Raw genomic sequence first — 27688 nt, forward strand, 5'->3', positions numbered from 1 at the left:
TTGGCAGAATTCAGTTCCTTGTGATTCTGGCAATGAGGTTCTTAGGTACTGCAGACTTCTCTCTATAGTGTGGCAGTTTGCTTGTCTTGGAGACCAGTAAGAGAACATCTGTTATACTTCAGTCTTTTAAAGGGCTTACCTTGATTAAGCCCACCTCATCTAAGGGAATCTCCCTTTTGATTATGTCAAACCAACTGATTAGTTGCCCAGCTATGGGAATGATATCTCATTATAGTTACAGATCTCAGGCACCCCCAAGGGAATGGAATTATATAGAATGTTTACAGCAGAGGATTGGAATCTTGGAGGCCATTTTAGGGTTCTGCCCATCACACCTTGCAAACAGGACAAGACATTCAGATAATTTTCCATTTTGGCTTATGTCTTTGACACAGCAATATGAAGCTGGGTTACATCCAAGCTAGAACACAATAAAAATTTGTTGAATACTTAGTCTGTACCTGATACTTTGTATTCTTTGCTTCATTTAATCACAACAACCTCATGAGAGTTTGCACATGGACAAACTGAAGCTAAGAGTTTTAAGTAAGTTGTTGAAATGGAGCTGGGATCTAAATGACCAGTGCTATTTATACTCTACCACATCTTGATTTGTATATAATTTTAGTTTTATCAAGGTAATATATTACAAATTTGTGACTTGTTTAAATAATTTTTACATGTAATAATGATATTGTAGTTATGATTTCAAAAAGAGAGAATGTCCTTTTAAAGAGATATTCTAAAACATTTACAGGTGAAATAACATACTTGGCTTGGGTTTGCTTCAGAATCATTTATGGGATCAAAGGAGTTGGAGAGTAGGTGAGAGGCTGCCAGTGAAATAACTGGCCAGAGGTTGATAATTTTTGAAGCTGAATAATGGGTAACAGGGCTCATTATGCTATTCTATATACTTCTATTCATGTTTGAAAATGTCTATAGTGAGTATCAAGTAATCATTCATTCCTAGTTACAGTTCTAAATAAGGAAAAAAGTACCGGCTAAAATTTTATTCTTAAACATCATAATGTCCATAGTTTAAAGTCATGACTCTTTATTGATTTTCATGGAACCATAAACCTGTTCATACAAGCATTTTCTTTATTAAAGTATTAATACATAGTGGTTAAGCTCATGGACTCTGGAGCCTAGCCCTCTTGGTATAAGTCCTAGTGTTGTGTTACTTAATAGTTGCATGACCTTGAATAAGTTATTTAACTTCTCAGTCTCTCAGGTTTTTTTTTTTTAATTTGTAAAATGGCAGTACTTGTACCTAGCTTATACAGTTCTTGAGTATACTATGTAACAGATAGACATTGGGATGAGATAGCAAAAAAATATATTCAGACACATGTATTTGTATTTATGTATATATATTTAAGTTTTCTTTCAAATAATAAACTTGAGGTGATTGTTTCGCTTTTGCAGTTAAAGGGTGTTATATATTCTTGTGGGTTTTTTTGTTCCAAAAAATACTTTATTTGTTAAACAATATATCCATCAACTATAACATGATCCAAAAATACCGATATACATCTTTACATTATTTAATAAAAAGATTTACAATATTTCTTTCTTTTACAAAGAGAACATCAATAATAATTCCTTGAAAACACAAGTAACATTCAGGTTAAAGCTGCATCATCTTTTTGGATGCGATGATGTGGTAAGATGAACACCACAAATACATACTAACGGGGAGGAAACTTCACAGAACTCTCTCCTGAATGAGAACGCTTTTCTTAGACTTCCCATTTTAAAATTCCTCTTGGCACAGGTAACGAAGACCAACTACACTGTTCACAAAAAGCTGAGGAAAGCCTGAAACCCTAGGTGTCCCAGCCCCGCACAGGGCAGTCCCTGGCTGTGACCACACAGGAAAGCTGCTCTTTGGACAGTGTTATTGCTCCAAGTAGTCCTCACAGAGGGCTGCCGGTGACGGGTCAAGGGGCAGGACTGACACACAGCCGGCCAGTGTCCCACGCGCCCCCGCAACTGCCTGGGGGCCGCATCCAGGCGTCTGCCACCTCGGGGCAGACGGGAGGCCACCCCGCTCAGGTGGCCCTACCAGCACCAGGATCGCGTCCGCCTGCTCAAGGGCCCAGCCCGCGGCGGGGACAGTCACACAGGGTTTGCATCTGCGTGCCAGCCGTGAGCCCCTCGAGCTCGGCCGTAGAGGCGGGGGCCCAGCTTAACACATGCTCCTGCTAGTGCAGCGTGTGCTGTCCTGCAGGAAAATTAGAGAGGCTGTTTCAACCAGCGCTGACAGATACGAATAGCAATGGAAACGGACATTGCTGAAACCTCTTCCCTCACGAGCAGACCCTGAGGAGGACCCTGGGGGGCCTGCACCCTCGCTGGCTCAGGGATGCTGTGGCAGTTGCCGGCCTGCCCCTGGCGCCAGCGCCTGAGACCAGCGAGCGTCCTGACGGGGGCGGGGGGCGAGCAGCGCCGGCTCCCGCCCACTCCGCGGGCCGGGCAGCTCCCGACCGCAGGGCCTCCCCAGCGCCTCCTGCCTCCGGGGCAGCGGCGTGGTCAGGACGCGTTCGACTGGGGCCCAAACAGCGTTCCGGGGACTCTCTGTTCTGCCCGTGTTTTCCAGTTTCTCCAAAGCTGCGTGCATGTTATTTCGGTGACGTTACTGTGACCAGCAAAAGTAAACACTGAAAACATAAGCACAGAAACTTTCCAAAAAAGGTCCAGAGATGGCATGTTACATGGTGACAAGCAGGGCGACACCATCCAACTTTAAACAAAAGCTTCCAGCAGGGAAGTCAGTCACCCTCCTGCGAAACAGCCGGGGCTGCGGGCAACCCGCTGAGGCTCAGGTTTGCCATAACCTGCGTCCACAAATCTCCCCCTTCCCGTGGGAACAGTGGTGTGAATGGGTCAAAGATGAAATGAGCTTCTGAAGAATCACCACAAACGTACTGTACTTACCTATCTTCTCCACAAAAACTGGTAAAAGTGAAAAAAAAAACCTTTTCCACAATTTACTCCCCATAATCTTTAAACATCCGTGCTAACAAAAACCTAAGTTACTAAACACCTACTCCCCCGGGTTTCCGGCTGTGGCAAGGCTGAGGGTGCCAGCGGGCCCTTCTTCAGGAACACCGCGTGGCCAGGGCAACCCCCGGGGCCGAGGGGCAGCAGCGACCAGACCCCATGCCCCCCTATGGGAGCCCTGAGGGTCACACGCGCTGCACAGACCGCCCGCAGTCTCCGCGGAGCAAGTCCCTGCCACCAGCTCCCTCTGGCGAGGACAGGGTCCGACGCGGCGCAGGCCACGGCCTCTGCGGCTCCTGCCCGCTGTCTCTGCCCTCTCAGGAGCGCACAGGAGGGACAGCCAGGGAAAGCAGGCGGGTCCCAGTCGATGGCCCTCCTCACAGACAGAACGTGCTTCGTCCATGCCGGGAAGCTGGGCCTCCGGTCTGTGTCACAGACTCCGGCCCGAGGCAGAGCCGCTGTGCCCACTGCCTTCCGAACATGTGCCTGGATGGCCTCAGGGGAGACAGTGCGTGCAGAAGTCATGCGGGGGTCCACGCCTAGACCACCCCCAACTGTGACTGCCAAGGCGGGTCCAAGGCCACGTGCTGATCAGAAAGACACACGGGATTCCTCGCTTCACGCAGAACTGCTCCTGTGGCACGAGAGACTCACAAATCACATCATATAATTGTCACCCCTCAGTCTAAGCGGCTGACCTGCTGTGCAAGTAAACAGGGCTCAGACCAGCTCCCGGCAGCCTGGCTCACTTCATGTTCACAGACCACTATCTCCATGCTGCCACGGTAACTCATCTTCACAGTACAGTCAGGAATTCCCGGACAAATGGAACATCAGCCCGTCTGCTGGGCCGTCTCTTATCCGTACCAGTCACGGCACCAACAGCCCATTTGCTAGTGGAGAGTTGTTTACTCTGGAAAGAAAATCCCTCACAGAGGGAACAGGCAATCCAAATGCGAAGGCAGTGCACAGTGAGGCAGAGCCCCCGCCCAGGGTGAGCTGGCCCTTCCGGGCACATCCCGGGCCCCATAGGCCCCCACTCCTGGCAAGGTTCAGAGGTGCCTGCGGTGGCACCGGGACCTCAGCGAGCAGCCCCAGGAAGCCAGCCGGATGCCAGGGCTCACGGCTCCAAATGCAACGTGACGGCAGTGCACCAGCCACGCACCCCATGGAGTCTGGGGCCACCGGGAGGGACCGCCACGCTCAGGGCCAGGGGTCTATACGAAAGTCACGAGAACGGAGTCGCTGTGGCAAGTCCCCTACGATTGCTCCTCTGTGCAGGAGGGCTTAGGCAGCTTCTCATGTGTTCAGGAAACATCCAGAGTGACAACTGGCCGTCGAGTTATTAAATATCATTGGCAACAAGGTAGTTTTAAGATGAATGTAAAATATTGCAACATGAATGAGGGAATATATTAACTTGCTCTTCTGGTCCAGTGTCCGCCCCAGCCTTACTTCTTCTTCCTCCTCTCCTGAACACACCGCGGACAGAACCATTTCCCTTTGGGCTTCGTGGTCAGGTCCACACAGGCAAAGTGAAACCACTCGATGGGGCAGTCCGGGTTGTCGCAGCCGATCATCTTCCCATAGGACACCTGGTGGCACAGGCAGTAGGTGGGCTCGTTCGGGTCCACGGGCATGTCCAGCACGTCAGAGGGGTGCACGGACAGGATGGTGTCGGTGAACTCCGACCCTCCTTTATGCTTCTTCTTCTTTGGGGTGTTGTCTTCTGAGGTCCTCCTGCTGCGACCCCTGGAGCCCCTCTTTTCTTTCTGACCTCGACCTTTTTTTTAAACCCCGTCCTCCAGAGCTCTTGAAGTCGCTGCCCTCCAGCTTGTCCTTCAGGTCCGCCTCAAAGCAAGCCAGGTCTGCATCCAGCCTCCGGATGTGCTTATCCAGCATCTCGTAGGTCTGCATGGCCAGCTGCACCTTGTCTTCACTGTAGTCCTTGCACTTGTTGTAGGCGCTCTGGATCTTCTTCAGGTGCTCCACTCGCTGGTCCGAGGAAAGCGTCTTCACGGTGGAGATGTACTCTGCAGCCAGGATGTCAGTCTCAGCTTTTTTATCTTCTGTCCTCTGGTCCAGCTCTCGCATCAGCTGGAAGTTCCTCTGAAGCTCACAGGGAAGGTTCTCGATACTGTCCAGCTAGTGCTCCAAGTACATGGTGGTTGCCATCTTCGTCCGCCGCCGAGCTCCTGGTCTGCAGCGGGCAGCGGCGCCGTGAGGGCTGGGGGCGGGGCCAGTTAGTCCTCTTGTGTTTTTTTTGCAGGGGTGTTCGTTCTAAAAGGTCTTGTAGGTCTTCATAGAACCGTTCAACTTCAGCTTCTTCAGCGTTACTGGTTGGGACATAGGCTTGGATTACTGTGATATTGAATGGTTTGCCTTGGAAACGAACAGAGATCATTCTGTTGATTTTGAGATTGCATCCAAGTACTGCATTTCAGACTCTTTTGTTGACCACGATGGCTACTCCATTTCTTCTAAGAGATTCCTGCCCACAGTAGTAAATATAATGGTCATCTGAATTAAATTCACCCATTCCATTCCTTTTAGTTCGTTGATTCCTAGAATGTCGACGTTCACTCTTGTCATCTCCTGTTTGACCGCTTCCAACTTGCCTTGATTCATGGACCTAACATTCCAGGTTCCTATGCAACATTGCTCTTTAATATTTAATAGTTTTTTGGGGGCTCCAAAATCACTGCAGATGGTGATTGCAGCCATGAAATTAAAAGATGCATACTCCTTGGAAGGAAAGTTATGACCAACCTAGATAGCATATTAAAAAGCAGTGACATTACTTTGCCAACAAAGGTCTGTCTAGTCAAGGCTATGGTTTTTCCAGTAGTCATGTATGGATATGAGAGTTGGACGGTGAAGAAAGCTGAGCGCCTAAGAATTGATGCTTTTAAACTGTGGTGTTGGAGAAATCTCTTGAGAGTCCCTTGGACTGCAAGGAGATCCAACCAGTCCATCCTAAAGGAAGTCGGTCCTGGGTGTTCATTGGAAGGACTGATGTTGAAGCTGCTGAAACTCCAATACTTTGGCCACCTCACACGAAGAGTTGACTCATTGGAAAAGACCCTGATGCTGGGAAGGATTGGGGGAAAGAGGAGAAGGGAACGACAGAGGATGAGATGGCTGGATGGCATCACTGACTTGATGGACATGAGTTTGGGTAAACTCTGGGAGTTGGTGATGGACAGGCAGGCCTGGCGTGCTGCAGTTCATGGGGTCGCAAAGAGTCCGACACGACTGAGCAACTGAACTGAACTTAACTGATATGTTCTTGTTATGCTTTTGAGCCTGAGGTTCTCAAACCAGTGTTTCTGAAATTTTTTCCCTTTCACAATACATATTTACGGTGGTTTTCAGTGGGAGCCTTTTGGAATCTTGGGTGGGACAGTTCTTGTTTGGGACTGTCTTCATTCACGCTATAAAACATTTATATTTACCTTCACTACTGCCTGAATTAAATACTAGTCATGACCAATCATTGTGGTAACCATAAGTTTCTTTGCACATTTCCACATGTCTTCTAGAAGAATAGAACCAGTCTATTTAGATTTTAATGGTGATGCCATAGGTTAATTTAGAGTGCTCCTTTTCTCACATCTCTACCTATCACGTGTTAAGGTGTTCAAGGTGAAAACCGATGAGCTATTAATAAATTACCAATGTTACCACAGTGATTCAGAGTCTTACAGGGTTTTTTTATTTTAGAAAACGTGTAAACTAGTGATCCATCCTGGTCTTACTAAACAAAAAATACTGGATATTAGTATGGAAGTAGACATGTCTGTATTTTGGAAAATTTCCCTTAGTAAGATTCATATTCTACCATTGCTTAAAAGGTTTCTTTGAGCTTAACTATCTATAATTCCCTTTCTTGTAGGTGATAGAAATTGAAGATGCTTCACCGACTAAGTGTCCAATAACAACGAAGTTGGTTTTAGATGAAGATGAAGAAACCAAAGAACCTTTAGTGCAGGTTCATAGAAATATGGTTATCAAATTGAAACCACATCAAGTAGATGGTAAGAAACTATTAGATGATTAAAATGTTTTTAGTTAAATTTTGCCAATATCTGGGGCCCCAGTGTGTCTCACATTCTGCTAAGACCTGGAGTTACTTATACTGGTGAGCATTAACAGATATGATCCCTTCCCTTATGGAGTGCATAAGCAAATGAGGAAGAACAAAATTGAACATTGCCCAGAAAATGAGTTTTGTGAAACGGGATGTGTTTGCCACTCACAAATGGGTATATATAGCAAGTGGATTTCGCCTAATCTGCAATGGTTAGCTAAGGGCAGTGGTAGGGAAAGGTACAGTTAGCTAAAAAAGCCTTCTTTAGGAAATGCTTTTTCAAGTATTTTTGTTAATAATATTCCTTTATTGGTTTTGGAAAGATATCCAATTATCCCTATCCTCTGCTTTGTCAGAGTGGAATCAATAAGTCAATTTTGAGTGTGTATATGAATGAATACATAAAGGAAATTCTATAGTTCCTACTCCTTAGGTAGCAAGCCCATTTCTTGTTCAGTTTTTAGTGTTGAATATGGGGAGAAATGATAAATTAGCTCCTGAGGTCCCCCCTCCCCCCGGATTGACTCAATAAACCTGAAAGTATATTTGATAGGGATCTATTCTCTCTTTGGATAAAGTTTCTATTTTAGATTATTTATCTGTCTCTTTGGACCATCTCAGGGAATGGAGAAGGTCTACTGTGACACCTGAGAGGACTAAAAGTCAGCCTGTTATGTGCCTGTGTTCACATTTTTTCTAATAAACCTTAGCGGTGGGTGGGGGAGTTGTGTGTAAAACAAATCTCATTTACATTAAGAGATTTTTATCTCTCTCTTTTTAAAAAATTCTGTTTCTTAGAAGTTTTAGTTATGTTTTTGATATATTTATGAAGGAAGATTTTTTAACTTGCACCTTTAAATTTGAACTTAACAAAGGTATCATTTTTAGGTGTTCAGTTTATGTGGGATTGCTGCTGTGAGTCTGTAAAAAAAACAAAGAAATCTCCAGGTTCAGGATGCATTCTTGCCCACTGCATGGGCCTTGGTAAGACTTTACAGGTAAGAACATGAAGGTATTCTGTTTTTGTGCGTTCATGAATTAAAATATATATATTATGTTCTGTTAGGTTCCAGACACGGTTGTAGGGGCTGGAGATAAAGCAGTGAATAACAAGATTTCTCCCCCAAGGAGCTTATATTCTGGTGGGAGAGAGAGATTTTAATCAAATAAAATAAGAAATATGTACTTTCAGATAATGTTACGGAAGCATAGAGAGGGAAAGCATCTTTTAGGAAGTGATGTTTGAACAGAGATCCTAATGAAGTGAAGCAGTGGGATTATAGGCATAGCCAGTAAAACTGCAAAGATTCTGAGGTGGAAATGAACTTCCTTTACAACTTTTTTTTTTGTCGTGCTGTGTGGCTTGTGAGATCTTAGTTCCTCTATCAGGGATTGAACCAATGTCCTCGGCATGAAAGCGCAGAGTCCTAACCAGGGGATTCCCGACTTTAGTAGTCTGTGATCCTGTAGTAATGAGAACATAATGTATTTTCACTATTAAAATACTACATTTCTGAATGCAGGAAGTTGCAGGAAGGCTGCAGAAATTGTAGCAGAGGTGTGGAATTAGTGAAAATACACACACACACACACACACATACACATATATATATATTTCAAGCCATAAGACAGTAGATTCAGTGAGTCAGAACACTTTTCAGTGGAAAAATACTCTATGATATAATTCTCTTCTAAATGGGAAATGGTATTTTCTAAAGATAATAGGAATGTTCTCTGGGGACTAAGGACTTAGTAGCTGTCTTGCTGTGGTTATTATTTGTTATATTCATATTATTATTATTACTGATCATAAAATCATGGAGCCTTTAGAGTTGGAAGGACCTTATGTATCATCTAGTCGAATTTCTGCCTTATACATGTTATATCTCTTTCTCTGTACTTTTCCTGGTCTGGAAATTGTGAACTTTGCCTGGTTGCTTTATTGTTTAAACAGCAAAAAAAATCCCAACTATTGTAAGTTTGTTCAATTTATTTACTTTTTGAAGACATGTAAATGAAGGTGGCAACTTAATTTGTTTTCTTGTAGGTGGTAAGTTTTCTTCATACGGTTCTTTTATGTGACAAATTGGATTTCAGCACAGCTTTAGTGGTTTGTCCTCTTAATACTGCTTTGAATTGGATGAATGAATTTGAGAAGTGGCAGGAGGGATTAAAAGATGATGAGAAGCTTGAGGTATATTTAAAGTATTTTCTATTATCAAAATAACTGCACACAATTCATATAGTAAAAAATAAGATTTTTAATTTTCAGTGATGCACGTTTCAATGGGGATATTTAGTATTTATGCATTCCTACCTTTAAAAATCTTTATTTTCCCACAACAGGTCTCTGAATTAGCAACTGTGAAACGTCCTCAAGAAAGAAGCTACATGCTACAGAGGTGGCAGGAAGATGGTGGTGTTATGATCATAGGCTATGAGATGTACAGAAATCTTGCTCAAGGAAGGAATGTTAAGAGTAGGAAACTTAAAGAAATATTTAACAAAGCATTGGTTGATCCAGGTAAGATATTGACAGACACTGAGATAACAAAGCACGTTGAATGAAAAATGTGCTTATGTTTTATTTAACAAATACTAATTGACCAACCATTAATTAGCTGGCTATTGTTTATCATTCAGGTTTTTGCTTTCTGTTTGTTTCTCAGCATAATTTCATTAAGATGAAATCACCCTTAATATTGCCAGATGTTCAGAATTTACTTGCTGTGTCTGTAAGTGTTTGAGGTTTTCAATAAATAAGCAATTAATTAAAAATGTACCGCGTGTGTCACGATTGCAAATTCCTCTGACTGAATATTAGACAATCCCAAGAGCTCTCTCCATTCTCTGAAAACAGTTCTTTATGTTTCTTTTCCAACTTTATGTCATTAGAAGGATTGCTGTGTTTTTTCCTTTTTTTAAATGGTCATCACTCTGGAAGGTTAATATTTGCAATGCTGTTGACAGTATCCTCATGATGCAAGATCCAAATATTTAATTCTTATTTGTGACTTGGAAAAGCAGCAAGTTGTACTGTCCCAGAGCCAATCAATATTTAGTTATTTGTATTCTATATTTTTTTCTTTTCAAACTTTATCTTGTTATATCTAATTACTTTAAGACACTGTTGAAGCTTTAGATGTTTGTTGAGAAAGTCTAATTTTTCACTGCCAGAGTAGTATTATTTAGAATCCATGGCTTTGCCTCTTTTTAATTTTATTTTTAATTTATTTTTTCAGCTTATTGAGGTTTAATTGAGAGGTAAAATTGTAACAGTTAAAATGTAAAATGTAATGATTTATTACATGTATACATTGTGAAAAGGTAACCCACTTTGTGTTACACATCCATTATCTCACGTAGTTTTCTTTTTCTTTTTGGTCATTACATTTATGCTCTACTCATTTTCAGATTTCAGTTATATAGTGCATTGTTATCAGCTATAGTCACCTTGTTATCACCATGTTGTTTATACATTAGATCCTCAGACCTTATTCATTTTATAACTGAAAGTCTGTACTCTTTTGCCTTTTTTTTAAGTAATGATGTAATCAACATGTACTAAACTAACGGCCATTGTAAATGTTAAGTTTGTCCTTTTCTCATGATTAAAATAGTTGTCTAACAGTCCTGTGGTTGTTTTGTGGTCAGAGAGCTATAAGCTAGTGAATAGTATTGCAGCATGTTTTTCAGAAGGTTTCCTTGAAACAGTTTAAAACAAGTTTCAGATGTTTAATGTGATCATGAGGAAATACATAAAAAGAAATGAAAGCTTATAACATAATGAGTAATGTTTGTTTTTCTATGTAAGTTATTTAGTGACATTAAAAAAACATTATTTTGGAATTTCTGTTTGTTTGTTTACAAAAAAGTTGAAATGACAGTAAAGAAAGCTCCCATTTATCCTGGACCCAAATCCCTCACTGTTCATCTTACACTGCCATGGTAGATTTGTCAAAAGTAAGAAATTGATATATTAGTAACTAGACTCCAAACCGTATTTGAATTTTACCAGTTTAATATTACTGTCCACTTTCTGTTCCAGGATCCCATCCAGGGTACCACATAGTGTTTAATTGTCATGTCTCCACATTCTTCTCTGGTCTATTACAGTTTATTAGTCTTTCTTTTATTTTCTGTTATCTTGTCAGTCTTGAGGAGTGTTATTAAAGTATCCTGTAGGATGTTCACTAGTGTCTGTTGTTTTTCTTGTGATTAGACTGGTGTTATAGTGACAGTACACATGGAATATTGCCAAGCAGGCATACTCATTCAAGCCTTGGTGTCTGAAGTTTGGGCTTGGTCACATAGACATGGTTGACCGCTCATGTGGATCATCTTAGTTTCTAGTCCCTCCAGAAGTTGAGAAGATGCTACATGCCTAGAGCTGATCTCCCTTTAGCCCCATCACATTGTTAGCATAGACTATCTCTAATGTTTCCCAAAGCCATCGAGGTAAACAAATTTTTATCAAGTTAGACATCCTGGAATTTAGAGGTTACTGCCCTAGAGCTGGAGGCAAAAGCTAAACTTTTTTTTTTGGCCAGGTTAATCCTTTACTTCACTACACATATGTGTACATAGATAAAAATTACCCTGTTTGAGTTCGTTATTTAAATAAAATGGGATCATAATATAGATTTTGAAACTCTCTTCCTTTTGTTTAGTAACATAACACATTTGGCTTATCTTTGAAGGATAGTACAAAGATATGTATGTCATTAATTTTAAGTTCTGCAACATTCCATCATAGCATAGTTTTATTAACACCTTTGACCAAGCTTTTAAGTTGTTTCAATTTTCCACCATGACAAACAATGCTTCAGAGAATATTTCATGTATCTTGTGATACTTGTGGAAGTATATCTTTAGGATAAATTCCCAGAAGCTGAAATTTGGGTCAAGGGTGCAACATATTTTACATTTTAGTAGATATTATGAAATTGTCTTCCACAATGTTTGATTAACAGCTTGTAAAAAGTGAAAGTGTTAGTCACTGCGTTGTGTCCAACTCTTTTGCAACCTCATGGACTATAGCCCACCAGGCTCCTCTGTGCATGGAATTTTCCAGGCAAGAATAGTGGAGTAGGTAGCCATTCCCTTCTCCAGGGGATTTTCCTGACCCAGGGATTGAACCTAAGTCTCCTGCATTGCAGGCAGATTCTTTATCATCTGAGCCACCAGGGAAGCCCTGTTGATACTAGCTTAGACTTCCACAAAGAATGTATGAGTACCTGCTTCACCACACCCTCATGAACACTTAATATTAGGTAGTAGAAATCATTTTAATCACTTGTATAAAAGATAATTTTTCTATTTAGAAAACCTTTTAGGATTCAAAATAAATAATAAGTAGTCTTTATGTATAAAGCAAGATACATATTTCCATTTTTAGAAAGTTGATTAGTAATTTAAAAATAAATCTTCTTATTCATGTAGCCCCATCTGAACATTGAATAACAATTGTGTTACTTGATCAATCATACTGAAGCAGTTACTTCTGAAATCATGTAGAAGATGCATTTTCTGTAATGCCTAAAATATAGGGGATAATTCAACAATTGCTATTGTTTAAATCAGTATTTAAGTAATTTATGTGTATATTAACCTGCAAGCAATTTGTGTTTATAGGATACTTTAGCCAAGAGTGCATATGGTTATTTTCATAAAGCAAATCATATTTATTTCTTTTGAAAGAGCCACTCTCTGGTATGAGATCTATAGCTTGGGCAATGTTTTTCTCCCTACCTACATACCCATGTAACAGTCAGTTTAGCTGTTCTTTATCAGTTAAAATTTTTCCCAGCAATGAGTACTAGTTATTTGAAGTAAGTCAAATGGGAAATATTACTTGGTCTATTGTGATTTCTATAGTGTTTCTTTAAATGTAGCTTTTGAAATTTGTCTTTTCACATATATACTTACTCTTAGTCTCAAGTGATAGTTTTAACTTAGGAACTTTTTTTTTTCTGTTCAAATACCCCAAATCTCTTGATATCATTTCATCCATGTGGTTATTTCTATTCTTGCCACTTTTGTACTCTTATTCAGAGGCACTTAAGTACCATCATAATAGTACTTTAATAAAATTAATACTGTTAGTACCACATTAACCAAATATAGCAGCAGATAAAATATAACTGTTCTTATCAGGATGTTGTTTCCACAGCATCTTTCCATAAGAGTGGCACTGTAAAGTGATTAACTTAAATGGGTTGTGCTTTTAATTTTATTATGTATTAAATGTTGTTTTTCTAGGACCTGACTTTGTTGTTTGTGATGAAGGCCATATTCTAAAAAATGAAGCATCTGCTGTTTCAAAAGCTATGAATTCTATACGATCAAGGAGGAGGATTATTTTAACGGGAACACCACTTCAAAATAACCTAATTGAGTGTGAGTCAATGTGTAAAAGAATGTGTCCAGTTTTGGAGGAGTTACTGATAGGAACTTGGAAAGAAATGCTATGCTAAATGAAAGTTTTAGGAAGGTTGAGATTGGAGGAGAGTTGTGTTGAATTGTCATCAGGAAACAGTTTGCTGAGGCTGAGGATAAATGATGTGAACCCAGAGAAGTGACTTGTGAGTTTCCCTCGTTTTCATATGTGTGTGGTGACACTAAAGAGGGAACATGAGTTATTCAGCAAATAACAAATTGAAATATCCCATTGTAATCTATTCTAATAGTTTTTTGTTATTTTTATGTTATTTTCATTCTCCTAGTATTTTTATAGTGACTGTTTTCTGCTTTATTATTTGTAATACTGGTTACTGTTTCACTTTATCTTTCTTTATATATATCTATATTTTATCTTTATTTTTGTCTGTTCCAGTTTTCCCCTTTTTTCTTGCCCCATTTATGGAACATTGCCCTGTTTCACGATGTGGTCCTGTATAGCATAGGGCAACTACTTAGGACTTCTTGAACTAAATCAGTTAATTCAAAATTTGATCTAGTAGCTTATTACTTGATTTTATTATTTTGGTTCAGTATCTATGTTGTTTTCACAAGATACCCTTGCTGATCATAAAGTCATGGTTAGAATTACAGAGCAGTTGTTTTATACTCAATATCTATTATAAAGACTAATGAGTTAGAATAAAATGTTCTAGGTGTTGTTTTTCCTAAACATTCATTTCCTAAACAGTCTAGAATTTTGGATTAGGTTTTATTTGAATTTCTCATCTGGTTTAGGTAATCCAGTTCTAGATCAGACTGATAAACCAGTGTTTAGTCTACATTCAGTTTGGTGTTCTTTCTTTGTATCTTAATTCTAATGCTGCCATGGCATGCATTTTTGACATGAGCATTTTGTCAGAGAATTTTTCTCAGTTCTTTTAGCTATTACTGTTGTTAATGAACTAATATCTTCTTTCTTAGATCATTGCATGGTTAACTTTATCAAAGAAAATTTGCTTGGATCCATTAAGGAATTCAGGAATCGGTTTATAAATCCAATCCAAAATGGTCAGTGTGCAGATTCTACCATGGTAGACGTCAGAGTAATGAAAAAACGTGCTCACATTCTCTATGAAATGTTAGCTGGATGTGTTCAGGTACAAGTACATTCCACAGTAATAATGTATTGTTACTTTGTTATATTGTAATCTCCAAATGTTTTCTGAATTTAAACTTGAATTATTTTGTGTTTTCTTTCTCCTTTCAGTAGTTTTACAGTTAAATCTTCTTGTACTCTTTTCCAGAGTTTATTTAGTATTGAACTTTAAAAAAATTGCATTGAGAAGTTTAGAATATACTTGATTAATTCATTTGCTGGATGTATAGCTTTATATGTTTATATTTTAATGTTTAGATTTTTCTCATCCTTAAGATTGGGGATATGTAAAAGGAACACAGCTATTATGATTAAGAAATTTCTGTGCTCACCAGATTTTATAGTATAATATTCCAAACCTCATTTGTTTGAAATGGTTGTAGGAAAGGCGCTTATGAATTATGAAATAAGTAATCCTGAAGAAACAGTTTTATTAATTCCAAGTACATACAATAACTTTAATGGACTAATAGTGTTCTTTCCACATAGATCTTCAGTAAACCATTGTTAATGAGTAGATAAGTATGTAGAGACTGACCAAGCAGTTAATAGATCTCTGCTGCTGCTGCTAAGTCGCTTCAGTCATGTCCAACTCTGTGCGACCCCATAGACAGCAGCCCACCAGGCTTCGCCATCCGTTGGATTCTCCAGGCAAGAGTACTGGAGTGGGTTGCCACTGCCTTCTCCATAATAGATCTCAGTTCTTTATTTTTCTTAAGACACCAGCTATTAATGGATGTAACAGATGAGATAGGCTGCCCTTTTGACTGACTGTACTACCGTTATATAAAGTAAAGTCATCCTGTTTGTTCAGGTTACCCACAGGTACTAGCAGGTACTCTTATTTCTGTATTACTGCTACTACCTAGGTGGCATTTTTCTGATTTAGATAGTCATTTGTATCTATCACATTAGTGTTCTTTCTTTCCTGTTCCTATATTACATCATTTTAAGAATGCCTATACATGGCTTGTTTTCTCAATTGGACAAGCATTCCCCCTGATGTTATATGTTATCCTCTGGCATGTTGGCACACTTTACCCAAAGGATAACCCAGACTGCATTGGACTTTGATTCGTCCATTTTACTGTATGATTAAAGCAGTTCTTTTTGCTAGCACTACCTACTATATCCCCTCCCCACCTTTTTTTTCTTTTCGTTTTTTCTATATAGAGGAGACCATTTGAAAACCTAAATTGCTCACTTGGTAGTATGGCCACTTCAATTTAAAACCTGCCTGGTGTGTTGCAGTATCTTTTTACCAATGAGTCATACTGTGTAGTCACATGAAATACATTAACTACAATTAAATGGGATCATTGTGTGATTAAAGAGGGTAAATATATTTAAGTAAATGTTTTCTTATGTCTGGTACCTTTTATTTATGTGCACTTTTTAGTTGCAAGCAGTGATGATTCTTAGAGCAGTTAATTCCTGTCATATATTTAACTAATTTTCATTCTGTTTATTATTAATTACAGAGGAAAGATTATACAGCATTAACAAAGTTTTTGCCTCCAAAGCATGAGTATGTTTTAGCTGTGAGAATGACTCCTATTCAGTGCAAACTCTATCAGTACTACTTGGATCACTTAACAGGTAACAAATACACTTAGTTTATTGTTTTTTTCTTTCTTAAGACATTCTTTTTCTGAAGAATGCTGTCATGGTAATTTTACCACATCAATTGTTCTTTTGCAATTTTGGATTTGCATAAAGTGGTATGTTTATATTGTAAAAACAAAAAATATTTCTAATTAAAAAACTAATATTCTCAAAATAAAATTAAGGAACAAACTGGTGAAAAAATATATAGAATATATCAATAATGCCTTAATTTGTAAAGAGCTTTTATTTCATAAAATATTATGTGTTTGACTAAATCCATAAAAGAAGATACATAAAATTCCAGTGTATTATTAAAAAATACCCAACCACATTAATAAAAGACGTAAGTCAAACTCATGAAATTGCTTTTTTAGGTATCAAATTGACAAATGTTGAAGGGAAAAAAGGGCAAAATACAAAGCAGGGCACATATTATGTCCCAGTGTTACAATAAAAATATACAGAAATGCCTAAAATACACAAATATGTTAATAACAGGTTATTTTCTGATTACATTATGAGGAACTTATACTCTTTTCCATGTGCTTTTTTAAAAATTATTGTTATTTTAAAATACTTATTTTTTATCTTTGACTATATTGGGTCTTAGCTGCGGCATGTAGTATCTTTTGTTGCAGCACACAGGCTTCTCTCACTTGGGGCACGTGAATTCCAGAGCATGTGGGCTCTGTAGTTGCAGCATGCTGGCTTTTCTTTAGTTGTGGCATGTGGGCTGAGTTGCCCCACAGCATGTGGGATCTTAGTTCCTGGATCAGGGATTGAACCCATGTCCCCTGCATTGAAGGCAGATCTTAATCACTGGACTACCAGGAAAGTCACTCTATGTGCTTTTAAAACATACAGCAGATAGATGCTGTTTCATCATCAATAAATTTGGGCGTTTGTATGTGTCTGTTTGTCCAAGGTTGTCACCGTTCACAGAGCAAAACTTTAGTTTCTGTTTGGTCTGGAGTGAAATTTTTTACTTGTTGGTCACTTTATTCTGGTACCTTTCCCCAGTTGATGTGCCAGATTTATTTAGGGGCTATAGGTTAGAAGGCACTCTTCAGCCATTTTCAAGACAACAATTGATCAAAAAATAATAGAGAGTGGAGGTTTATACACACACATTACAGTGATGCTTCATATTAGTAGTTAAAGTAACACTCTTTGTGACAGATAATTTCTATTTTAGAAAATAGAATAATGATGATGTTCCTCAACAGTTGTTCTACTTTGGGGAAAACAGGTTTTGAATGTTTGTATTTTATAGAGTTTTTTTGCTTTATTTTAAAAACAATTTTCTGACTGACTTTTGAAAGGAGATCATTTCTAATAAGACACACATTTTCATTTGTATGTTAATCATAAGCTATTAGATTTATTGTACCATTTGGACTTGAAGGACAAAAAGTGCAGACATCATTAAGTAACTAAATATAGTCATTCCAGTGAGAGAGAGAGAAAGAGATGGATGTTGAGACCTGTGTTTCATTAATCTCTGAATAATAAAAGATGCTAGATTTGGTCACTTAATATTTTCTCCAAAATATTTAAAATTTTTTTCATTGTGGGGGATGTAATGTTTTAAAATATTAAAGAATCAGTTGTGTTTAATAACCAATAGCAAAATGTTAATAGCTCATGTATAGATATTAAAACATACTCTTTCTAAGAGCAGTACAATATTTAAGAATTAAGGGGGCCTCATTTTTTATGACTTTAATTGATAGGAGTAAATATCTAAAGTACTAACTGCTATAGCTTTGTAACTAAGAAAGGTATGATTGTTAATTTACCTGGTGCCATGAATCTTTCAGTCATGAGAATGTCTTGGAATATCCCCCCTACTAAATGTGATGTTTTATTTCCCTTAAAGTAGAATAACCTGAGTTAATAACCCCTTGAAAAAAACTTTCATAAAAGGCCAAGTGGATTATATTAAAAGCTGCTTTATCTTGATTCTCACTAGAAATCATCACAGTGTTTCTCCCAAAATGTCACCTATCTCACTTGCATTTAAAATCTTTGATACTTTATTGATTACGTAGTCCAAAAATACTTTTGTTTCATTTGACTCTTTTTATATTCAACTTAGCTTTAAGAAGTTCACATAAATTTTTCTTTTAATACTAGCAACAATTTGATGGTAATTTTAGTAGTAATAATTCATAGTATATTTAATATATGTAGAGTTAAAGCATAAGAGACTAAATTTAATGAATTTCAAGAAAATTAGTATCCTCTTAATTTTCCTTCATTCTCTAAAATATACAATTCTTTTCCTTCCTTTTTGCCATCAAATTCTCTGGTGGCTCAGACAGTGAAGAGTCTTCCTGCAGTTCGAGAGATGCAGGTTTGATTCCTGGGTCAGGAATTTCCCCTGGAGGAGGGCATGACAACCCGTTCCAGTATTCTTGCCTGGAGAATTCCATGGACAGAGGATCCTGGTGGGCTACAGTTCATGGTGTCACAAAGAGTCAGACACAACCGAGCAGCTAACACTTTTACTTTTCATCAGAAGTTTCTATTTACATGTAAGCCTCTGCCTTCAGTAAACACTTCAGGTTTTATAAGTGTGAATACTTAGTTTTAAAACAGCCTGATTTTTTAGCTTAAATCACTATTAAAATCCATTCATTGTCTTAGACATGCAGAAATGGAGCACATACAAAAACAGTCTACAGAAGGAAAGAAAATATTTGTAAGTCATTTTCCTAAAAGGTATTAATGTCCAGAACATATAAAGAACTCTTACAACTTCTGTGTGTGCATGTGCTCATTTGCTTCAGTCATGTCTGACTCTTTGCGACCCTGTGGACTGTAGCCCGCCAGGCTCCTCCGTCCATGGGATTCTCCAGGCAAGAATACTAGAGTGGGTTGCCTTGCCCTCCTCCAGGGGATCTTCCTGACCTAGGGATCCAACCTGTGTTTCTTGTGTCTTCTGCATTGGCAGGCAGGTTCTTTACCACTAGCGCCACCTGGGAAGCCCCTTACAACCTAACAACAACAAAAAACCAAACAAGTCAATTCAAAAATGGATATAGGGGTTTTCAATAGACATTTCTCCAAAAAAGATATACAAATGACTGATAAGCACATTAAAAGATGCTCTATATTATCACTAGTTATTCAAGAAATGCAAATAAAACCAAGAGATACCACATCACACCCCAATAGGATGACTCAGATAAAGAAAGATAATAAGTGTTGGAAGTGATATGGAGGAATTAGAACACTTTTGCAGCTGCTGTGACAAAAGTGTGGCAGTTCCTCAAAGGGTTCAACAGAGAATTACCATGTGATACAGCAATTGTACTTCTAGGTAAAATTCTACTTTCAAAATAATTGAAAGCAAGAATTCAAAACAGATACTTACCAATTCATGTTTATATAGCAGCATTATTCATAATAACCAAAAACATGGAAGCAATCGAAGTCTCCATCAAGTAATGAATAGATGAACAAAATATGATATATGCAAACAATGGAATATCTTATAAGAACAATCTTATAAAGAAATTCTGACATGAATGGAACTTGGAGACATCATGTTAAGTAAAATAAGTCGGAAACAAAAGGACAAATACTGTGTGATTACATTTAGAGTTGACTAGAAGAGTCAGATTCATTTAACGGGTACAGAGTTTCTGTTAACAGTGATGGAAAAAGTTTTAGAGATGGAGAATGCTGATGGTTGTACAACATTTTGATTATACTAAATGCCACTGAATTGTACTCTTATAAATAGAGAACAATAAAATCCTATTATCTTTAAAAATGAATGGATCTGTGTACCACACATTTCAGGTTGATTCAGTGGTTCTGGAGTAGGGCTTAGGCAGCTGCATCTTTATAATTCCTCTGGGTGATTCTGATGTACCCTCTGTCTGAGAATCATTTCTCTAAATGTTGCTCAATATGATTAGCCATCAGGGAAATGTAAATCAAAACCAGAACAAGATATAGGCATACCTTAGCCTATTTAAGTGTTCAAGTGAAAAGAAGACTCATTTATGTCTTTGTAGAAATAAAAGGATTGTAAGGGAATGCTATCAAGAAATTAGATGCCTCATTTTCATAGCAATGATTTCTATCATACACAGTGGCAATACCTCTAAGTACTGGATTTTTATGCTTTTTTATTCATATATCATATCATTACTGAATATACATCTTGTCCCTCATGGAGATGACTTATTAATTATCAGTGAATTTACATCTTTTAAAACTGTGGACAGAAAAAACTGTGGACAGAAAAATGTTATTGCTTAAATACTGTTCTTTTAAAAAATCAGCTTTGTTCTTTTGTGTTTTACCCCCTTGATAATTTTGTCATATTAATGAAATGTACATTCATTTCATTTTTACTTCATTTTCATATAAAAATATATTGTTGAAGTTTCTCTGGGCAAAATAAATAATTTTTTCAACTTGAAAAACACTTTTTATAAATACTGGTTTTTTGACGTAAGAGTTTTGCTTAAGTACTGTATACAGAGAGTGGCTTTATCTAAAGCAGGAATTTGTAATCTAGAGCACATGGATAGAATCTAGGACCTGAATAAGAAAATACTGCCTGTTTTCACTAACCTCTACAAAAAGTATAGCATTTTTCCAGTTATTAATTTAGGCAACAAACCATAGTAGTATTAGTGATAACTGTGACTTTGTTACCAATAGAAATAAGAAATATTTCTACATAGTATTGTTGTTACTGATATCTCAAACTTATCTACCTTTATCAGTACTTCAAAATTTCAGGCCATTGTTAAACTTACTACTATATTTTGTTATTTAATGCATTAATAAGGTATGCATATCACTATACCACAGGTATGTTTTTTAACATTTTGATGATTTCTGTATGATGGATTTCTTTTGTAATCCTGTTTAATTTGTGTGTTTTGAAATAGTCTAAATATGAGGGCCTATCAGCTTCTCTACAGGGCCAGAGTATTCTGATGCACAGATCAAGCTAAACTCATAATACAGAAACACCTTGGTTGAACTAGAGAATTCTTACGTCTTAACGTTAGCTCTTTTTTTTTTTTCCTTTTGATCAGGTGTAGGTAATAGCAGTGAAGGTGGAAGAGGAAAGGCAGGTGCAAAACTTTTCCAAGATTTTCAAATGTTAAGTAGAATCTGGACTCATCCATGGTGTTTGCAGCTGGACTACATTAGTAAAGAAAATAAGGTAAGTTAACTAACCTAAAATTGATTAGGTATCTGTAGTAAGTAGAATAACTTTGGAAAAAGGTTGATCTGTATAGACTTACTGTATATTCAGATTTCTTTTTCTTTGTGGTACAGTAATTCAGCCTATTTTATTTCTAGTTAATTACTCTGTGTTTGGGTAAATTGTGATTATGGAAGGAGTGTTAAATGTTAATCTTTTTAAAAATTTTTAGTGTTATATAGTTGATTTACAATGTTGTGTTACTTTCTGTTGTATAGCAAAGTGAATCAATTGTACATATATCCACTCTTTTTTAGATTCTATTCCCATATAGGTAATTATTGAGTGTTGAATAGAGTTCCTTCTGCTATACAGTAGGTCTTTATTAGTTATCTGTTTTATATATAGTACTGTGTATATGTCAATCCCAATCTCCTACCCCCTTCCTGATGGTAACCATAAGATTGTTTTTTACACTTGTGACTCTATTTCTGTTGCTTAAATAAGTTCACTTGTACCCTTTTTTTAGATTCCACATATAAGCAATATCATACAATATTTGTCCTTCTCTGTTTGACTTACTTCACTCAGAATGGTAATCTCTAAGTCCATCCATGTTGCTGCAAATGGTATCATTTTATTTTTTATGGCTGAATAATATCCATTGTATATATATACCACATATTCTTTATCCATTTCTCTGTCAATGGACATTTAGGTTGCTTCCATGTCCTGGCTATTGTACACTTTTTGAATTACAGTTTTTCCCAGGTATATGGCCAGGACTGGGATTGCTAGATCTTTAGGCAACTCTACTTTTAGTTTTTTAAGGAACCTCCATACTCTTCTCCATACTGGCTGTACCAATTTACATTCCCACTAACAAGGCTTCCCTGGTGGCTCAGATGGTAAAGAATCCATCTTCAATTTGGGAGACCTGGGTTAGATCCCTGGGTTGGGAAGATCCCTTGGAGGACGGCATGGCCACCTACTCCAGTTTTCTTGCCTGGAGAATTCCCATGGACAGAGGAGCTGGGCAGGCTACAGTCCATGAGGTCACAAAGAGACACAACTGAGTGCCTAAGTACACACACACCAACAGTATAAAGGGTTCCCCTTTCTCCACACCCTCTCTAGTATATATTGTTTGTAGATTTTTGATGATTGTCATTCTGACCAGTGTGAGATGGTACTTCCTTGTTTTTGTCTCTGGTTTCCTTTGCTTTGCAAAAGCTTTTTAAATTTTAATTAAGTCCCATTTGTTTATTTTTGTTTTTATCTTCATTACTCTCAGAGGTGAGTCAAAAAAGATCTTGCTGCAATTTATGTCAGAGTGTTCTGCCTATGTTTTCCTATAAGGGTTTTTTAGTATCCAGCCTTACGTTTTAAGTCTTTAATCCATTTTGAGTTCATTTTTGTGTATGGTGTTAAGGAATGTTCTAATTTCATTTTTACATATAGCTGTCCAGTTTTCCTGGCACCTCTTATTGAAGAGACTATCTTTTCTCAATTTTCTGTTCCTGTCTCTTCTGCCATAGATTAACATCTTGCATAACCATAGTAAAATAGTCAAAATTAAGAAATTCCCTTATATAAGTACTAGTAACTAAACAATAGCCATTAATTGGATTTCATCAGTTTTTGTATTTACATCCTTTTTCTTTTCCGTGAGTCAATCTAAGACTTCACGTTGCATTTATTAGTCATATCTGTGATGTTTCCTTTATTTTTTGTAATATATTATAGTTGTTCAGTTCTTTCTTATCTCATAACAATGAACTTATCCTTAAATTAAATAGACATCATTATAATTTCCAGTTTAAATTGAAATAAATTCTTAAACTGTTCATTTTTTTTTCCTAGGGATATTTTGATGAAGACAGTATGGATGAATTTATAGCTTCAGATTCCGATGAAACCTCCATGAGTTTAAGTTCTGATGATTATACAAAGTAAATTGAATACTTTTTGTGCCCTGTGTTGACATGTTTAAAATCCCAACTTGCTGACTGTCCTCTAATAATTGGCACTTGTATTTTTCCTGTGTTTCCCTAATCGTTTGAATTTGTTCTCTTTTTTAGAAAGAAAAAAGTAAAGGGGAAAAAGGGGAAAAAAGATAGTAGCTCAAGTGGAAGTGGCAGTGACAATGATGTTGAAGTGATTAAAGTCTGGAATTCAAGATCTCGAGGAGGTGGTGAAGGAAATGTGGATGAAACAGGAAACAATCCCTCAGTTTCTTTAAAACTGGAAGAAAGTGAGTCTAATAAATCTTGCATATATCATGGAACATTGATTTAGAAAATATCATGTCATTGTAAAGTCATGCTTCTTTCCAGTTATTAATTATCCTTACCAATGGGCTCAAAGGAATATCTTTCCACAATTGGTAAGCATCTAGGATAATCATATACACATAATAGCAACAAATGTTTAATGACTGTTGAAGTAGAAGCAAACCATTGTGCTCTCTCTGGTATTTAAGAAGAAGGGGAAAAAAAGAAAAGCTAACATTTATTTACACATATATGCCTAAACTCTATATTATTTTCATTCCATGTGTTAGCTAACTTAATTCTTGAACAGCTTCACAATATTGTTATGTCTTTATAAATGATTGGTAGAAGAGGATTCAGATCTAGATATATCCTATTTTAAACCTACCATGGTGATTTCACTTAACTAAATATAAATAACTGGAAGCATTTCAGGTAATAAACTATGACTGTAATTCATTTTATACAGTAAAGCTAGTTTTGATGTTTTAGTCTTTTTCCTTTTTAATTCTTTATAATCTATATTTATTGTCTACTTTAGATTTCCCTTGTATCAGGTACAGTTGTGTCATCTACTTCGCTTTCTCTTTCTTTCTTTCTCTTGTGCATGAGTATAAACTCAGTGAAAGTCTTCCATTGAACTTCCCAGTGGCTTAAGTTGTCTTTACTCATATCTACATTTGAAGGATGAGTACTCAGGCTCCATATTCTCCTAGTGCAGTCTGACTAGATGTTTAGGAACTCGAGTGCTAGGAACAGATAGCTGAATATTTAAAATATCTAGAGATACAATAGTATAAATAACTCTAAATATGTGGCATTTGTGAATCATGGAGCAAAGTATAGACCATCTGTAAAGAGAAGGGAGATGTGGCTGCCAGCTCAGTGAGTGATCCTATGAACAGACAAGCTTAGCTGCTCTCAGGCCTGCAGCTGAACAAATTTGGTGATTCTCTGATAAACATTTCTCTCTTCAGTACCTCCTTCAAATAGACAGATGGCAGCCTAACAACAGACTTTGGCTTACTTCTCTGAGAAATCAGGGGAGTAGTATAAATTAAATTACAAAATTTATTTTCTTCTTATTTTTAAAATTTAGTTCATTTATTTATATTTACTTTTGGTGACATTGGGTCTTAGTTGCGGGGGATAGTTGTGGTGTGCAGGCTTAGTTGCCCTGTGGCATGTAGGAACCTAGTTCCCTGATTAGGGCTTGAACCAATGTCCCCTGCACTGGGAGGTAGACTCCCAACCATTGGACCACCAAAGCAGTCCCTCTTCTCTTGTTTTTGTCCCCTGCTATCCCATAAAGACAGCTTCTTAGCAGTGTTCATTTTCCAACTAGATTTAAAGTATACTTAAACTAATGGTTAAAGTTTAATTTAAGGTAGTGGGAATCTCCTGCTATTTTCTCCTCTGGTCTCCTGATCTGCATTTGACTTAAATTTTCCTTAGTCTCTCATCTCATAATTAGAAATAAATAGCTCATAGTTTATGTGTTCCTGGGAATGATTTTTCTTAAAATACTCTTGTTGAAGTTTTTCTTATAACTTACGGTTAAGAGAAAAGAGAGTAGACTAACCAGTATGTATCATACTGTGCTCTAAATGGGTTGCATAAAACTCATCGGGTTTTATGGGTTGAGGTATAAACCCAGTGTGTTGAGGTATAGAGATCCCTTCATCAGTTGGAAGTACAGATGGGATCTAATGCAGCTGGTTTGCTTTCAGAAATGAGGAGCTTCTTCCAGTTTTCCTGTTGTGCTATTATAAATATTATGTTGGCACAAACATAATTAATGGTTTCAGGCAGTGAATTTTAAATCATTATAACAAGGCTCAAACATATTTTTATTAATCAAAATAGGAACCATTAAAATCAATGCAGTTTTGCCAACGAGAAATAAGTTTGCTTATTCTTGTAACATAAAAATCCATGCTTTGGGATTTGACGATCTCTTGGAAAGCATATTCTGCCTCCTGCTGGTTGTGGAAGCATTTTCCCTGGAAAAAGTTGTTGAGATGCCTGAAGAAGTGGTAGTCTGTTGGCAAGAGGTCAGGTGAATGAGAGAAAAACCTCATAGCCGAATTCATTCAACTTCTGAAGCATTGGTTGTGTGATGTGCAGTCGGGCATTGTCATGGAGAAGAACTGGGTCATTTCTGTTAATCAATGCTATCTGTAGGCATTGCAGTTTTCAGTGCGTCTCATAGATTGCTGAGCATACTTCATAGGTGTAAATGGTTTCTTTGGTATTCAGAAAGCTGTAGTGGATCAGATGGGCAGTAGACTGCCAATCAGTAATCAGACTTTGTGCAAGTCTGACTTTGGGAAGTGCTTTGAAGCTGTTTCTTGGTCCAACCGCTGAGCTGATCATTGTCAATTGTCCTACAAAATCCACTTTTTGTCACATATCACAATCTGTTCAATTAATGGTTCGTTGTCGTTGCATAGAATAAGAGAAGATGAAACGATTTTTTTGATTTTCAGTCAGCTCATGAGGCACCCACTTACTGAGCTTTTTCACCTTTCCAATTTGCTTCAAATGCTGAACAACCATAGAATGGTCGATGGTGAGTTCTTTGGCAACTTTTTACATAGTTGAAAGAGGATTGGCTTCGGTGATCCTCTCAGTTGTTCGTTGTCAACTTCTGATGGCCAGCCACAGTGCTTCTCATCTTCAAGTCTCGTCTCATTTGCAAAACTTTTGAACCACCACTGTACTATACATTCATTATCAGTTCCTGGGCCAGATGTGTTGTTGATGTTATGAGTTGTCTCCACTGCTTTATGACTCATTTTGAACTCAAATAAGAAAATCGCTTGAATTTGCTTTTTGTCTAACATCATTTCCCTAGTCTAAAATAAATATAAAATAGTAAGTCATAACTCATTAGCAAAAAAGCATAAAGTAAGAAATGCACATTAAAATGATGACCACATTTATTTAGAATGTATTCCAGTATCAAAAGCAAATTTCAACAATGCAAAAACTGCAATTACTTTTGCACCAACCTAATCCTATCACTTTCCATATTTGCTGAAATATGGAAAAGACTATAAAGAACTGGAGCAAAGAGTAGGTTGCTACATGTTATGAACATAAATGCAGACAGGGAAAGCTGTGGGTTCCAAATGACAAACTCCACCTATTCCTCTAATGTGTAGCTCTCTGTGGTCAAATAGAAGTCATTCATATATAGATGTATTTCATTTTTTGCAGCTCTCTGCATGTATAGTTGATCAGAAACATTTTTTAGAATAGATGATAAAAATCCATTTTTGTTCTTTAGATCTAGATCTATATAAGGCCAAGTAGATCACAGCATATGGTCATATATACCTGGTATATATTATTTATTTACTGGCCATGCTTTGTGACTTGCATGATCTTAGATTCTAGACCAGGGATCCAACCTGGGCCCTGGCACTGAAAATGCCAAGTCCTAACCACTGGACTGCCAGGAAATTTCCGCCCAAAATCACTTTCTTATAGTAAATGTAAAGCCTGAATTTGAAGTATTAAGGAACCAACATGTTGCACCTGGAAATGGATACTATTAATAAATAAGTAGATGGCTGTAATTGAGCTATCATTTTTCACTACATATTTCACTTTCCTTTAAAGAGTTGATATCTAATTGATTTGCATGAGCTTTCTGATCTTTTTGAGAAACAGGATCTTGAATAAGTCATTTAAGTTTACCTTACAGCATCTACATCTTTGTGTTTTAGTTTAGTATCATATAAGGATACTTTGTGAGGAGGAAATGACTGTATATAAACTACTTCAAAATATTTGATTTATTATTATTTCACAGCAAGCATACTTTGTTTTATTGTACTTCACAGATACTGTGTTTTTCACAAATTGAAGTTTGGTGGCAACTCTATTAGCACCATTTTTCCAATAATATTTGTTCACTTTGTATCTGTGTGTCACATTTTGGTAATTCTCACAATATTTCAAAC

The 27688-nt window shown here is 37.4% G+C and overlaps 1 protein-coding gene and 1 pseudogene across 16 annotated transcripts in view; one reads left to right on the plus strand and one right to left on the minus strand.

Moving 5' to 3' along the window:
- ATRX (ATRX chromatin remodeler) overlaps positions 1 to 27688 on the plus strand; it is a 280028-nt gene that overhangs the window by 167359 nt on the left and 84981 nt on the right. For all 16 annotated transcript variants that reach the window (XM_081563568.1, XM_081563581.1, XM_081563575.1 and 13 more), the window contains 10 exons: positions 6905 to 7046; positions 7988 to 8097; positions 9147 to 9293; positions 9446 to 9623; positions 13361 to 13498; positions 14483 to 14658; positions 16139 to 16256; positions 21332 to 21462; positions 23308 to 23396; positions 23526 to 23698. In XM_081563568.1, coding sequence (XP_081419694.1) covers positions 6905 to 7046; positions 7988 to 8097; positions 9147 to 9293; positions 9446 to 9623; positions 13361 to 13498; positions 14483 to 14658; positions 16139 to 16256; positions 21332 to 21462; positions 23308 to 23396; positions 23526 to 23698 — 1402 coding nt within the window. The remainder of the gene's footprint in view (positions 1 to 6904; positions 7047 to 7987; positions 8098 to 9146; positions 9294 to 9445; positions 9624 to 13360; positions 13499 to 14482; positions 14659 to 16138; positions 16257 to 21331; positions 21463 to 23307; positions 23397 to 23525; positions 23699 to 27688) is intronic.
- LOC145535239 (inhibitor of growth protein 5 pseudogene) lies at positions 4417 to 5184 on the minus strand (annotated as a pseudogene).

Source organism: Giraffa tippelskirchi, chromosome X, assembly GCF_054371585.1.
Source record: "Giraffa tippelskirchi isolate mGirTip1 chromosome X, T2T-mGirTip1v1.2.pri, whole genome shotgun sequence".
Classification (NCBI taxonomy): Eukaryota; Metazoa; Chordata; class Mammalia; order Artiodactyla; family Giraffidae; genus Giraffa; species Giraffa tippelskirchi.